At 38.9% G+C, this 14,686-nt stretch overlaps 3 protein-coding genes across 4 annotated transcripts; 1 reads left to right on the forward strand and 2 right to left on the reverse strand.

Annotated features, from left to right (window-relative positions):
- Positions 1-12: 12 nt before the first annotated feature.
- Wdr92 (dynein axonemal assembly factor 10) lies at positions 13-1,696 on the reverse strand. Its single transcript, XM_020946245.2, has 2 exons — positions 1,134-1,696; positions 13-1,068 (listed from the first exon to the last, which is right to left on the reverse strand). The coding sequence occupies exons 1-2, from the start codon at positions 1,406-1,408 to the stop codon at positions 216-218; spliced, it is 1,128 nt and encodes a 375-aa protein (XP_020801904.1). The 5' UTR covers positions 1,409-1,696; the 3' UTR covers positions 13-215.
- Positions 1,697-2,025: 329 nt separating this feature from the next.
- On the reverse strand, positions 2,026-3,160 carry LOC110178958 (uncharacterized). Its single transcript, XM_020946261.2, has 4 exons — positions 2,840-3,160; positions 2,570-2,783; positions 2,372-2,511; positions 2,026-2,313 (listed from the first exon to the last, which is right to left on the reverse strand). The coding sequence occupies exons 1-4, from the start codon at positions 2,877-2,879 to the stop codon at positions 2,081-2,083; spliced, it is 627 nt and encodes a 208-aa protein (XP_020801920.2). The 5' UTR covers positions 2,880-3,160; the 3' UTR covers positions 2,026-2,080.
- Positions 3,161-3,420: 260 nt separating this feature from the next.
- Positions 3,421-13,394, forward strand: Prestin (solute carrier family 26 member prestin). Of its 2 annotated transcripts, none has more exons than XM_020946182.2 (6): positions 3,421-4,070; positions 10,154-10,560; positions 10,628-11,264; positions 11,331-12,074; positions 12,130-12,278; positions 12,344-13,394. In XM_020946182.2, the coding sequence occupies exons 2-6, from the start codon at positions 10,535-10,537 to the stop codon at positions 12,951-12,953; spliced, it is 2,166 nt and encodes a 721-aa protein (XP_020801841.2). In that variant the 5' UTR covers positions 3,421-4,070; positions 10,154-10,534; the 3' UTR covers positions 12,954-13,394. The 2 variants fall into 2 exon arrangements, with proteins under 2 accessions (XP_020801841.2, XP_086692129.1); XM_086836003.1 differs by lacking the exon at positions 3,421-4,070 and adding an exon at positions 6,996-7,074.
- Positions 13,395-14,686: the final 1,292 nt, after the last annotated feature.

Genomic DNA, 14,686 nt, shown 5'->3' on the forward strand with positions numbered 1-14,686 from the left:
AAAGAGTTCATATAGTGAGTAAAGTTAAGGTGCTTAAGTTTATTTTGATTTAATTATCAAAGATCTGTCCATTGATTTATGTGTATCTCAGCTCATTTAGGTGACTAGCTACCCCAGTAGTTGGTGCAATTATATTGAGAAAAATATAAATCTATTTGCATCTACCCATGAACCGATATCACAAGCATTAAGCGTCTTTGTTGATTTTAAATTCCTTAATATGTGTTCAGCTTGGTGGTGATCAGGACCCGAACACTCTGATCAAATGATCCGCATACGGCTAGGCCGAGCTTATCCGGGTGCCAATCAAAACAGTGAACGGGCTGAGTGCTCAGAGTTGCCGCACTGACCATGTGCATCGTCCCAGCCACACCGGTTTTGTTGCCATCCGAATCATCGATGACCCTCTTGGCGGGATACTCATAGTCCCACAGACGAATGGAGCCGGTTCCTCCGCCAGTCAGAAATAGATCTCTATTCTGGGGCAAATGACGAACCACCCATACCGTGGCCTTTGGTCCGCTGATCACTCCATTTGAGCCAACACTACGCCCCGCATTGCGCTCCTCCACGTAGCTGAATCCCTTGGTCGGGTGTTGGGTCCGCATGTCGAAGACCAGAAGTCCCCCCTCCAGAGTAGTCACTGCCAGCTTGTTCATCGGGATGTCTCGGCGATCGAATTCCAGGCCGCAAATGCCATTCTTCATGGTGGCCTCCCAGCGCACGGAGAGGGATCGTAGATCAAAGATCTTCAGATCCCCGTTGTCGTAACCAGCAGCCACGATACGCTCATCGGCATTGTACGTATTTCCAAAGGCCACGGCCCAGCAATCTCGGCGAGAGCTGCTCTGGTTCACCCCATCGCCCATTTGAGGCGGCGGCGACATATCCACCACCGGGGCCTGCCCTTGACGGATGTCCCAGACCTTCACAGCTCCATCCCGGCTGCCTGTCACAATCTCGGGAGCTCCACAATCGATCTGCGTGCCTCCGATGGCATCAATGGTGTTAATTATGGCACTGTGGGCCTTGACATTATAGACCGGCAGGTCCGGTTGCTCCAGATCCCTGAAAAATAGAGTAAGCCAAAGTATATTTCGAGCTTTTTCCCATGAAAATTTGTAATTTCTTACAGCACTTGCAGCCTGCCCTCGAAATCGCCGATGGCCATGTGACGGTTCCTCAGCGAAGCTGCTCCGAAGGTGCCACACTTGAAGGCCACCTTCTTCTCCACAGACTTCACCTTCTCCAACTTATCCTTGTTCAGCTCGTAGATGTCCATGATGCCGTGGCCGTTCGCCTTGGAGCCGAGCACCACGAACTTCGCGGACAGCGGCACCCATTTGGTATCGTAGACGGTGTAATTGACCGACTCGTGAAGGTGCTCGATCAATTGAGGCTTGTCCATGCCGAAAATCTCTTATTTGGACCTTATAATCAAAGTGGTAAGTGAAAAATGAAGGTATTATCGGAAGCAACTTGTTTTGTTGTCATGACTTCGCTCTTCCTCTTGTTTGCCGGTAGGCAGAGCTGCCGCTTGTTACTTGCAACAGAAAAGGGCTGCCAACCTGTTTTTAAACCACTTTATAAATGTTGAAAATAATAATTCAGCCACAAAGAAGTTAATTTGTATAAAATAAGGTTTTGGAAAGCTGATATGTGTTTTAAACAGTTATTGGGAATTAGTTTCTAAACTCTGATTTCCACAAAACCACCGTTTGCCGTAAACAGCTGAAGGTCCACATGGGCGTATGCAGCAATTTATACAGAGGGCTTATAACCGATCAAAAGGTTTTTAAAAATAGTTTCTTTAATATCATTTCTATTAAATTGATATTATGAAACCTGAAATTATGGTTCATATAATAATTCATAGAATACTAAACTAAATTACCGATAATGCATTAAAGGGGCACAGTTTAACCCCCGGAAACCCTCCCGCATGGCTGTCTACGTCCTTTCCTCACAGCTGATGCAATAAGCAACGTCTCGATTGCGCCCGAAATTTTGAAAAGAAGAAGAGACTGGCGAATTGTGCAGTTTTATTTATGACAATTAGGAGGTAGTTTTAATATATTATTTACATGTCGTCGTCATTTGTGTCAGTCAAAAGCTGAATTAACAGTGAATGCAATCGGTCCTGCGACCTAGCAATGTACTTTAGGACCTTAAGCTGGGCTCGTCGGTGCTCTCTATTGAATATCTGCTCCTCCCTCTGTATTTGTAGTTGTTCCCGCGCTATAACGAGGAGCTCGGACTGGGGGTCAACGTTGGTCTCGGTCTCGGCGTCATCCAAAGATATTTCAAAATCATCTGCAAATAACTTTACAAATTAATACGTTGTAAAGCAAGAAGATTGCATTAAACTGACCCTCGGCTAATTCCTCTTTGACAGTCGCTCGACTCGATGGTCTGCCTGGTTTTACATCGCTCAATATGGAGTGAATTTTCTCAAAATGCCGCCATCTAGAAGGACTTCCTTGGTTGGACATGACTTTCTCCTTCTCTATCCTTTAATAGCATGGAAATTATATGAAAATGTGCGTTTCAAAAGGTAAGGAACACTTACCTGTACTTTCGGGTTAGGTTCTCAAGCTTGTTCCGTACATCAGTCCATATAACGGCTAAGCCTGCAGCTGTTATTCTCTCAGCCATGTCTTTGTATATAAGGCGTCTTTTGCGCGCCCCAAAGTAGTCATCTATGTATTCCTCCCAGAGATCTACTACCAGCTGCTCCATCTCCTTTGACCATCGGATTCGGAAATGGTGGTTCAGCCTTTTTGCTGTAAAATATTTCTGATTAAATGAACCAATTTAATATATTTAATAATCAACTTACTGCTGTTCGCTTCTTCCTCTGCCGAGTCCATTTTCCGCATTGTTTACGTTTTCGAATCGCTAGATAGTGCTGCACAATGCAGCTATCGATTAAATACCGCTTGCAGAGACGATCCGATATTTGCCATCTGAAATTGATGGGAAAATAGCTGAAATGGAAACAACAAAAAGAGGATTGCTCCTTGGAAAGCTCAGCTTAAACTAATGTTTCTTTTTTTTCTGTTTTAATTTAAAAATAAATAAAAATAATATCTGTTATATATAGGAAATGTAAAACAAAAATTGTAGAACTTATTCGATTGCCATAAAACGGTTTGGCTACTTTTGGCTTTTTTCTATTGTCACCACTAGCAAAAATTCAGCTGTTCCGAACTCAAATTTTTAAATTTCATCGCAAATCGATTTGCTTACATAAATTAGAATAGAACGAAAGAATTTAACCATTAAAAATAAGTAATAAGGAATAGTATGAACAATATCTATGGCGTATAAACTTGATATGATAATTTCCGATTAGGGATTCCGATTCCGATTAACAACAAACAGCTGTTGAAAGCTTTCTTATGGGAAAGCTCATCCGGCCTGTCAGTTTTGCGTTTTTTTCCCAACTGGGTCAGTCGAACGCTGTTTTCCTCATCGTCCGCTGTCGCGGCCTTTGCTTAACTTAACTTATTTCCTTTTGGCGCGAGCATCTTTTTTTGGCGTTCGACCCCTTCGACTGGCAACAGCAACAACAACTGCAACCACAACATCAACAACAACTATAGCGACGACAAAGTTTTACGTGTGTGTCGCAAGCGACGCTTTTGGTATTAGAAAAACATCGAGCGTGTGCGGTTAAATAAGCGAAAATTAATATAAAAATATAAATAACGGAAGATTCGCCTACAATAATAGTTCATTAATATTTTAATTAACATCAATTTGCAAGCTTTTAACAAGTTTTATAGACGTGATAATTGTGCTGGCAGAATAGCAAACAGAAAAAAGAGTGCTTGAAGTTCAATCAATTCTCGATGCATGCGCCAGAAAAGTGTTAATCATATATTTTCTACTGGCAACAAGTGATACCGTTACAAAAGCAACAACCATTCAACAACGGCGGGCGCTATCAAAAGTTGAAGGTGACAAGAAATAACAAGCAACAATAACAACCAGAACAACAACAACAACAGCTGTTCTTGTTCGGCAACGAAACGAATGCCAACAAAAATTAATTTAGTTTTCTTAAGGTAAAATACCAACGAGGATTCTTAAATTCTTTTGTTTGTTTAGTACATATATTATTTCTCTTATTGCCAAACGGTATTCGTCTTCTTTCTTCCGCTTGCCTTTCGATTTCTCGTCAATTTCGGGACAATCAAATTAATTGTATATTATTTCAGCTTTTTCATTGCCTTTATTGTTTTTATTTTCTCTTCTGTTTCTCTTTCCCCATCATCCCTTCCCACTCTTGTGTTCTTAATGGGTGCATTTGCACTTGACTCACAGGCATACTTTGTACAGTGCACCCCCCAAAGAGTGAACTTGCATTGAGTGCTAGAGTTATTATTTTAGTACAAAAATAATTTAGTTATAATTTATTTTAGATAGAGAAAGTTTTAAGCTTTCTGAAATCAATCATAAATAATAGGATCAACTCAGGAATCGTTCATAACTAAGCTTTAATTACTCTCATTCTAGAATACATTTAGTTTCTTTCTTTTCTCTTTTATGCAGTCTTCAACTTCAGCTAACATTAACATTATTTAGAGTTGCTTTTATTGGGTAACTCCTTTATAAAATTTGAATCGTTTTTATAAAATTTTTTTTTATGGAAAGCCTTTTTATTGGTTGACCTTTTAGAGCGTGCACAGTATATAGTACATGGTGTGATTTCATGGTTAGCATACTATACTATATATACTATATACTATATTAGCTGTACGCTGTTCATACATACATATGTATCCGGCTATGTCGTTCTTCCGATTTGGCGATTTTTTTTTCCAACCTGTCGCGTCGCTCGTTGAGAATATACATATACCCTATACATATTTGGTACTGTTGATAAGCCGACGCTCTGGAAAGAACAAATAGTGGAATGGCGCTTAATTGGTTTTGCTTTATTTTTGTCTAAACAAAAGTGTTGAAGATTATGCAATTAGACGTCTGAAGGCTTAAGTACTTAGTGCATGTTATTGACAATAACTATAAACAAAATGTACGAAGGGTAGAAACCGAATAGGAAAATATTAAATTTATTATAGTGATGCTTCGATTTGCGTTGAGTTTTACACAATATAATCATACGTACTTTTAAAATTACCTTTTATTTTATTAACTTTTGATTAACTTACAATATAAGCGCAGCAAAAATGCAGAAAGTACTTTAAACAAGTTTAAAGTTAGTCACAATCTGATTATTTCAACATTATCAGTCATACGTGAGTTGTAAAGATTGCCAATAATCGAGGCCATAAACACAAAAACTCTCCAATTTCACACCTGTTGTGGGTCAATCTTTATGAAAACGCTGCTTTTCTTCCGAGTTTGGGTCTTAAAAGTTGTATAATTTTATATTATTGCCATGATAATTGTAAAAACTATTATTTTACAATGGCAAAAACCCGGAAATTGTGCCTGGGCTTGATTAAAGGATTTCTGATATCACTTTAAAATAATTTTTCAATGGAATTTATAATAACCTGTGAAACAATATTGAAAAGAGGTTAATTTAAAAAAAGGGTTGTTTTTAAATTAATTAACTTAATGCTGATGCTTATGGCATTCAACTGAAAAATATATTCATAGTAATGTTTCGACTACGTCTTTGACTTTGAAAGTGGCTAAACAATAACTATGGGTTCACAAAACATTAAATTCATTTAGATTAAAAATCAAACAAAATACGTATAGGGAAACCATTTTCTACCGACTCTTATTCTGCTGTGTACATACAGTTTTTCAAATTAAACACTATAGTATTGCGTTCTCAAATATTTTCATCAATTGAACTATATTCCAATTGATTTTTATTTTTATTGCTTCCACTGCGATGTCAGAAGTTTCGTGCGTGCTTGGCGCACACATTGAAGGAAAATGGAAAATGTACATAGCTGTCCCCAGCTCCCACCCTCCGCCCACTCTCCTGCTCCTGGTGTTGCTCTTGCCCTACCATAGAAAATAAATAAATGCCGCACAATCGAAATCTAAACAAAGAGAGAGATATAAAAAATCTGCCAACTGCCGCACCAGCACTTCCCCAGAAGCCACACAAAGGGGAATTCAAAGTCCAAAATCCATAAATGCAATTCATATCTAAAGGAAGCTAAACATTATGTGTGGAATATAGCTTTGTTGCGAATCGTTTTTCAGGTTTTGTGCTCAAATCGATTGGGAAACTGGATTCCACTGGCAAGGGTTAAGTGCAATGATAAGGGCCCTATATTATAAATAAATGTAAATATTCCCCCATTCAATGTTTGCTTGAGTTTGAGCTTTTGACCCTATTAAATCGGGGATTATTAGTCATTAAAAATTGTTTACTACTGTGCTATTTTATAATTGTTTTATCCCTAGGGTAGTGTAATAAAATTTAATCATTGTTATTAATTTACCCTAGGGATATTCCTTGCAAACTAATTCTGAAATATACAAGATTTGTATTACCTTCTGTCCGTTAAAAATCATATATCACCTTTATTGCAAGTCCAAATAAAATAATATATCTACATATCATTTTATTTTGGGCTTAATAAAAAGTGAATCACTTATCACTTGTGAGATATGTGGCCTTTGCTTTGGCACGCTTTATCGAAACTGAGTCACGGGCCACTTTTAAAAGACAAATCGCTTTCTAGTTAAATATTTCTACAAATATTTAAGTAGTCTATCAAACCATTGTTTGTTTTTAGATTTTATTTTTATTTTTTATAATATTTAATAATAGCTTCAGAAAATACCTGCTTAACGTTCTGATGTATGTAGTTTATAAAAAGCTCGCGTGCTTCATAAATCTTGCAGCCGAGACAGACAAATATTTTGCCAAGAAATGCCCGTTTATGTACTTCAACGTCAGTTTTTATCAAATCACACAGAGACAGCATCAACTGATTGCGAAGAAGAACGGAAACTAGACCAGATTTTTACTAAATACTTTAGTTTTTCTATAAAGCCAGAGCAAAGAAGTCACCGCCAGCAGAGCGGGTCAAGTGCGTCAGTTAAAGCCACAGCAAGTCAATCAATATGATTGAAGTAGGTACCACATTAATACAAACCCCATGCTCTAGCTCTCTCTCCTTTCCATCAAAGCGTTATCTATGACACTGGGTTTACCACTTACGCAATAAATGATTTGATATCGAAAGCACGGCATATGGTTACTGAAAATAATTGAGAATGCTGAAGCTCACCGTCATTGTTTCATGGTCACTGGGTTTCCGATAAGGACAGGGTCACCCCCTGGAGAAAAAATAATATTACTTAATTAACTGTGGAGAGCGTTAAAAACTCAAGTTTTACTGTTGCTTGTACTTTTCCATTGCAAGTTCAAAAGGCTTAAAATCTATAAAAACAATAAGATAATTTGACTAAAAAAACATTTTCATTATACCTTATCTATCTCAAAATTATTTTAATGATTTAATTCAGTTGACCATGTAATGTTTCTTATCTGCTTAAACGATTGACACTTTAACTATTTTGGAAATAAAACTAGAAGGGTTTTTGCTTACTCAATTAACGAGATTACCTATAAACATTAAGTTCCTATTTTACGAATTCAATTTGAATTAAATTATTTAATTTGAAAAGTAAGGTACACAAAGAATATAATTTAATTGTAATTGTTTATTGGAACTATAAATATCAACAAAGAAAATTCCGTTGAAGCTACTAAGCCTAACAACTTAACACGGTGTAATTTTTTAAGGAAACCTAAATAGTTTTTTTTTAAGTAGCCCCAATTCCCCTTTAAAATTTGTCATCCAAGGCAGATGGCAACGTGTTCTAGTGCGATTCTGTCTCTGTTTCTAGGTTAAAACATCGATTAATGAGCGCTGATGGAAGTGCTCGCAGTGCTGATAAGCAAAAGTGGACACTTTCGATAAGAAGTCGCCTGTGTGCGCTTTGCTTACAGTACACAAATATTCCAGCTATATAATTATATACTATATATATTCGTCTACCCTTTCTAACTGGCTCCCTTTTCTGGGGGCTAATCTCGGTATGGTCATGTGCGATCAGGGCCATTGCATAAGCCATTCGGTTTGGGCCAATTGTGCACTTTGTAAGCGGTTCGCTGGTAGAACTAATGAGATCCCGTAACAACAATGAGCCAGGGGCATCACAATTAAACCGGATTCGAGGTGTTTGTTCTATATATTATAAGCTCACATTTTTTTATGGATAAATACTTTAGTATTAGTCATTACTTTCGAAAAGTGAGCGAAAAATACGGAGTGGAGAGAGGCAATTACAATTCGAGATTCGAGCTTTGCTAAATGAATTTATAAATTTATAAATAAACTGACTGTTATATTTCGGAGAAGCTTTTAAATATTATTAGGAATTTGTTGTTTATGTACTTAAAAACTGAGAGGTCTTGTCATTAAATATTAGTTACAAGCTTTGGTTTATTGTTTAAATGATGAATAGACATTTTAAAAGCCAGGTTTTCTTTTCAAAATGAATAGTAAATAGAAGTCTTTTTAACTTAAAGGAAACCTCAAATGATTTATTTAAAATGTATCTAATAATTAGTACTTAGTTTCTTTGTAAGAATTGATACCAAAGTTTTAAATAGTCTGACATATATCTCTTATTTTCGATTCCCACGACCTTATTTAAAATGCTAATGCAATTGAGCCATTTGATCTCGGTGAGCCAGTGATCTTTTGATCTCCTTCTTGATTCTACATAAATGAAATATTCAATATGGATATTGATTTTCCTTGGCCAAGCATTGAACTTGACACTGCACAGAGCTAAAAATCAGGGGAAGTACTTTTTACAAGAGTATGAGTATGACTTTGTGATGCAATACAGCTTTCAAAATATACGTCTGTATATTTTTGAGAGTTATTTGTTATTTTGACTGGGGGTAAATCCGGTTTATGAAGTTGCTTGCTTGGGTTTACGAAGTGCCATTTTATGGCTACTTAGCGGGAATTGTGTCAGTTGGTAACAAGCAAAAGACTGCAGCCAACAATATGCTATTCATGGTGGGGATTACTGTTAAACAACTTGAGCCAGCACAGTTGCTTTTAATCATTATTGTTTATAAGTATTTCCATTAAGAAATAAATACATTTTTCAGTTGGGTCTGCTGCTTGAACTTCACACTAATTTGTTATTAATAAATCTCTGTATACATGTGCCCTTGGCTTTTAATTATTCTATTATTATTTCTACTACAGTTAACTGTAGTCTTTGTAGTAGGTTGTAGTTGTTTGTTTTTTATAAACCGCGCTGGCCCAGACACTGGTCATAAAAGTTATCTACCATGAACCGATTATTATAGTTGATTATTAACTGTGCCAATGAAACGAATGACAAAAGCACAGAATAGCCTCTACAGTTATCCCATTTATCGCAAGTGTACATACGTTAGTTTATTGAGCACTTAGCAAGTGGCCACTGATAGATGATGAACATTTTCTCCCAGGAAAATACGTCAGAAGCATTAGACGCTGGCCAACACTGCGTATGCGTAATAAAAACTGATAGCGAATGCCTTTTCAGGGGAATTCTAAAGACGACACTGCGGTCACCAATGGAACGCATGTTTATCAAATAATTTAACCAATTAGCATTGCCTATGAAATCATTATTCATTATATAAATAACCGAAAATGTTCACGAATTTTTGGGGGTAACAATGGATGGCATTTAAAGAACACAGTCAGTGATGATCGATGCTTCAGTTAGCCAAAGTTCTCCAATGATACTGGATCGAAGGGGTTGTTAATTACTCGGTTTTTTATTAAGTTATCTAACCGCAATTGTGGAAAAATTCATGATTCTCTCGATTCAATGCTTGAGATTATAAGCTGCTGTTGTCTTAAGTGGATTCTCGAAAATTTTCCACAGCTTACTATCTCTTGATTGATCAAATTTTCGTTGGCTTTAAAAATTGAGTGATAAGACAAAAAACATATACTTGAAGATCTTTGTGAGATTGACAGTGTTTAGAGTGTTTTTAGAAGAATCAAAATATCTCATTTCCTTGGCCAATCAAGATAGTGCGGCCTCAGAAAGGTTATTATTGTTATTTAATTTTTATATATTTGTGCTTTTTAATTAAGGGATTTAATTTTTAATTCTTCTATTTTAGAAACCAAAAAACCATCTAAAATCCTTGTCCAAGGATGCCTGGAAGCGTTTAAAAGACTTGCACGATCGTCCAAATAGACGACGTCACTTACAAATACAGAGGAGTATTTCCCAGGATTATTTCACAGACAACAACGAAGCTGGCACCTTGTTAATACCCATTGTTCACGAAGATATACCGCCAAATCGATCAACTGGAACTATACCCAAGAAACCCAGAAAAAATCATTCAGATCCAGAGATTCAAAGTTGCCCAGTGTCTCGCTTCAGACAGTTGCAATTTCAACGTGATCTACGCATCCATCTCTATACAGACACAGACCCCAATGTGGAGCCTGACAGGAAGCCCAAGGACACAGAAGTAGAGGAAGAAATAGTCAAAATGCCTAGTGATAAAGAAAGTCAAGAGTGAGTACTAATAAAAATCCCTCAATTTTATTTCATTTCATTTCATAAAACATTTAAATTTCTGCAGAACAAAACCACTGAACAATAACAACACAAATGGAAATGGCAGTGCGACGAGCAAGCCAAAGATCCAGCCAAAATACAGCATCCATCGGGATGTCCTGACCCACGAGGTGGTGATCAAGCAAACGGGCTATGCGGCTCGGGACAAGAGCATACCTTCCTCGTTGCGAAACTGCTGGCATACCTGGAGTTTCTTCTCGCTCTTTACCGGCGTAATTCCCATCCTGCAATGGCTACCCAAGTACTCGCCGAGAAGGGATTTACCTGGCGATATCATAGCTGGCTTCACTGTGGCCATTATGAACATACCACACGGCATGGCATATGGTCTGCTGGCGGGAGTATCCGCCGGAAATGGACTCTATATGGCCGTATTTCCGGTGCTAGTTTATATGTTCCTGGGCACCTCCAAGCACATCTCCATAGGCACCTTTGCGGTGGCCAGTATGATGACGCGGAAAGTGGTGGACACGTATTCCAATGTGGAGGATCATCCGCATTACGAGGTGTTGGCATCGAATGCCACAACGACGATGTCCCCGTTGGCCCTGCTTAATGCCACGGCTGCTGCATTTCCTGCGGATCCCATCACAAAGCTGGAGGTGGTCACCTCCTTAGCCCTCACCGTGGGGATTGTAAACGTAAGTACTTTGTAACTTGAAGATTATCCTATCCATTCCCATGACTCAAGTTTATCTCTTTCTTAGCTCCTAATGGCCTTTCTGAGACTGGGCACCTTGGCCTCCCTTCTGAGTGATCCTTTGGTCAATGGCTTCACCACGGCAGCTGCTTGTCACGTCGTCACCGCACAGCTTAAGGATGTGTTGGGCATTTCCGTGGCTCGTTACAAAGGCGCTTTCAAGATCATATACACGCTGATTGATGTCATCAAGGGTATACCTGAGACGAACCTGGTGAACTTTGGCTTCTGTGTGGGAGTCATAGTCTTTATGACGATCTGCAACGAGTGCCTGAAACCGTGCCTGAGCAAGCGTTGTCGCTTCCCATTTCCCGCCGAATTGATAATGGTTATTGGTGGCACACTGATATCTAAATGGTTCAACATGCATGACGAGTTCGCTGTGAATCTGGTGGGAAATATACCCAGCGGTCTTCCGGAACCCATAATGCCACGTTTGGATTTGGTGTCCAAGGTAGCCGTGGACTCGATAGCTATTGCCGTTGTCACCTATTCCATTATCATGTCCATGGGTCTCACCTTTGCCAAGAAGCACGGCTATGAGGTGCGAGCAAATCAGGAACTATTTGCCATGGGCGTGGGCAACGTGGTCGGTGGATTCTTCTCCTGCATTCCCATGGCATGCTCCTTGTCGCGATCTGTCATCCAGGATCAAACGGGTGGAGTGTCGCAGATTGCATCATTGGTCTCCGCCTCGCTGGTAGTGGTCACCCTAATGTGGATCGGTCCCTTCTTTAGCAGTTTGCCCAGAGTGAGTTTAGTACATATTTTTGGTGAAATCATTTCCTAATGGTTTATATTTTCAGTGTGTCCTAGCTGGCGTCATCATAGTGGCCCTGAAGCCCATGTTTATGCAGGCCAGGGAGCTGAAGAAGTTCTCCAAGCAAGGCAAACTGGAGATGTTCACCTGGATATCCACATTCCTCTGCGTGGTACTCATCGACATTGACATTGGGTATGCTTTAATACTTTCCTTTCCTTATGTTTTCTATAATAATTGTTTAATTTCTTCCCTTTTAGTCTGCTGATAGGCATCTGCATCTCCCTGCTGGCCCTGTATATCAAGGGATTGAAGCCCTACTCCTGTCTGTTGGGCTATATGCCTGAGGCACCTGGTGTCTACATGGATCTCAACCAGCATAGGAATGCCATGCAAGTGCCGGAGACTCGCATATTCCGGTATAGTGGATCCCTGAACTTTGCCACCAGTCTGTTCTTCCGACGGGCTCTGTACGAGGCAGTGGGTCTGGACAAGATTCCCCTCACCATAACCAGCAGTAGTGACAGCAGCAAGAGTCCCAGCAAAGGCAGCAAATCGAGCTATTCTCCAGTGTCGCAGAATGGCGGCAAGGTTGTGAGTGTACAGTTTACGGAGTCCTCTTCTGGTGCCTTCAAGGTGCTCATCCTGGACTTTTCAATGCTTGGACACATTGATGTGGCTGGCTGTCGCACCCTCAGCGATGTGAGCAAGGAACTAAAGGCGCGGGGAGCCCGTCTGCTGCTGGCCAGTCCCGTGGATCGAGTGTACGATACCCTGGTACATAGTATGGCCTTAAGTGAAGGCCCCTTCGAGATCTTCCCCACGCTGCATGATTGTGTGGAGTATGCCAATGCCTGCCGAACGGCGTGAGAGGATGACACTGCTCCTGGATCCCCGGTAAACGGGGATTCCGGGGGCAAGTTCGAAGTTTTGTGATATGTCCAAGTGATAGCTTGTGAATCGTAGCACCAAAACCCCCTTCCTAGTTGCTAAAGACGTATACATATATTTTTTAGGAAACTGAATAGAAACAAAGTCGCCGTCTAAAATCAAGCAGATTAGGCTAAGTTCGTCTAAGTGCCTCCAAAACCCAAAATATAGATTTTTTTGTACTTAATGCAAACACAAACAGAGCCCACCAGTCAAGGCAACCGATGAACTACAAACGATCAGGGATCGAGCGATCAATGATTTCGTGTAATTTGTACCAAAATGAACAATTCACACACACACAAGTAGCTTTTAAGGTTCATATACATATGTATGGAGATGTATAAACTGTACATAATTATTAAACTGAAATTGTTGTAATTTATTTGCTGTTATTATTGGTATTTTGCGGTTTTTATGCCATTTGTAAGTTTGCTCTGTTAAGATTGAATGTTTAAATATTTTAAAGCACACTTTTAGGCTGTGTTTGAGAGATACATTCCACAATTGGTCTGCAATTTGCAGCAGGAAATAACTTCAGATACTTTTGGAGTTTCTACTGGAACTTTAACATATTTGTTATGTTTCTAATTCGAAATTTTATGTGCATTAAGTAAACAAAATTTTAAATAAAAATTTGTTCAGTTGTTTAGCCTTTTATCTTTAAAATTGAACTATTTTTATGAGCTCCTAAATGTATAAAGTTTTCTTAAAGCGATAATTTGTAAGGGAAAAATGGGTTACATTTTTATAGATGTGCAGGGTATTATAATTTGGGTTTTTGAAAAACTTTGACTTACCCAAAAAAATTGGTATATAAAAATATTGATTTAATTTCATAGATTTCATATATTTTAAATTTTCTTGGAGATATGCAAAGGCAAAAAAGCTAATTCAATTTCAAACTGCTAAGGTATATTAACATCGGCGTGTCGAACTTAGATTCCTTTCTAATTCTACTACGAGATCCTTTGTTTTTGAATAAAGTATGTATACATTAAAGTATAGTATAGTATTCCTTCTAACATATAATACTCTTAAGTTAATTAAATATATTCCCAGCAGGAAATGCCTGAAATGAACCGAGAAGGCGGAATATTGAGCTCTAGACTGACGCACCCGCATCGCCACGTACAATCGCTGGAGCTGACACCGAGCAATTAGCGGGCACATGACTAAAGTCAAATTTATTTTATTTTTTTTGGCCAATTGTTTGTCCAAAATATCAGCTGTATGCGGACGGGAAGGAGGAATGCCCTTAGGCGGTGGCAAATAGGGAAAACAATTGTTCGGCCTAGCGGCTGATTAGCCATTATATGTAGTATGACTCCTGGCCCGAGGCCACAGAATGCACTTGAAGCGGCGCACATGGGAAAACCTACACGACTTGAGTTGGTCAAGAGCTGAGAGTTGGTTGCGTTTTTTGTGGTTGTCTGTCCACCAAAACAATTGTCCAACCGCCAAGTTCCAATTACCCGAAGGTGACTTTTCCTTGATAAGAACAAAATTTGTATTTAATATATTGGTTTTTTTTAGGTCTGGGAACTGTTCAACTTTACAAGTGCATTTGATCATGAGTATAAACTCATTAATTTATTAATGGAATATGCTAATGATTGATTGAACTTAGATCTTGAGTTCAGATAATGGATGGGGGCATAAGTCGACATTTT

The sequence above is a fragment of the Drosophila serrata genome, unplaced genomic scaffold, assembly GCF_035046125.1.
Source record: "Drosophila serrata isolate PLE 108 unplaced genomic scaffold, ASM3504612v1 contig_2, whole genome shotgun sequence".
Lineage (NCBI taxonomy): Eukaryota > Metazoa > Arthropoda > Insecta > Diptera > Drosophilidae > Drosophila > Drosophila serrata.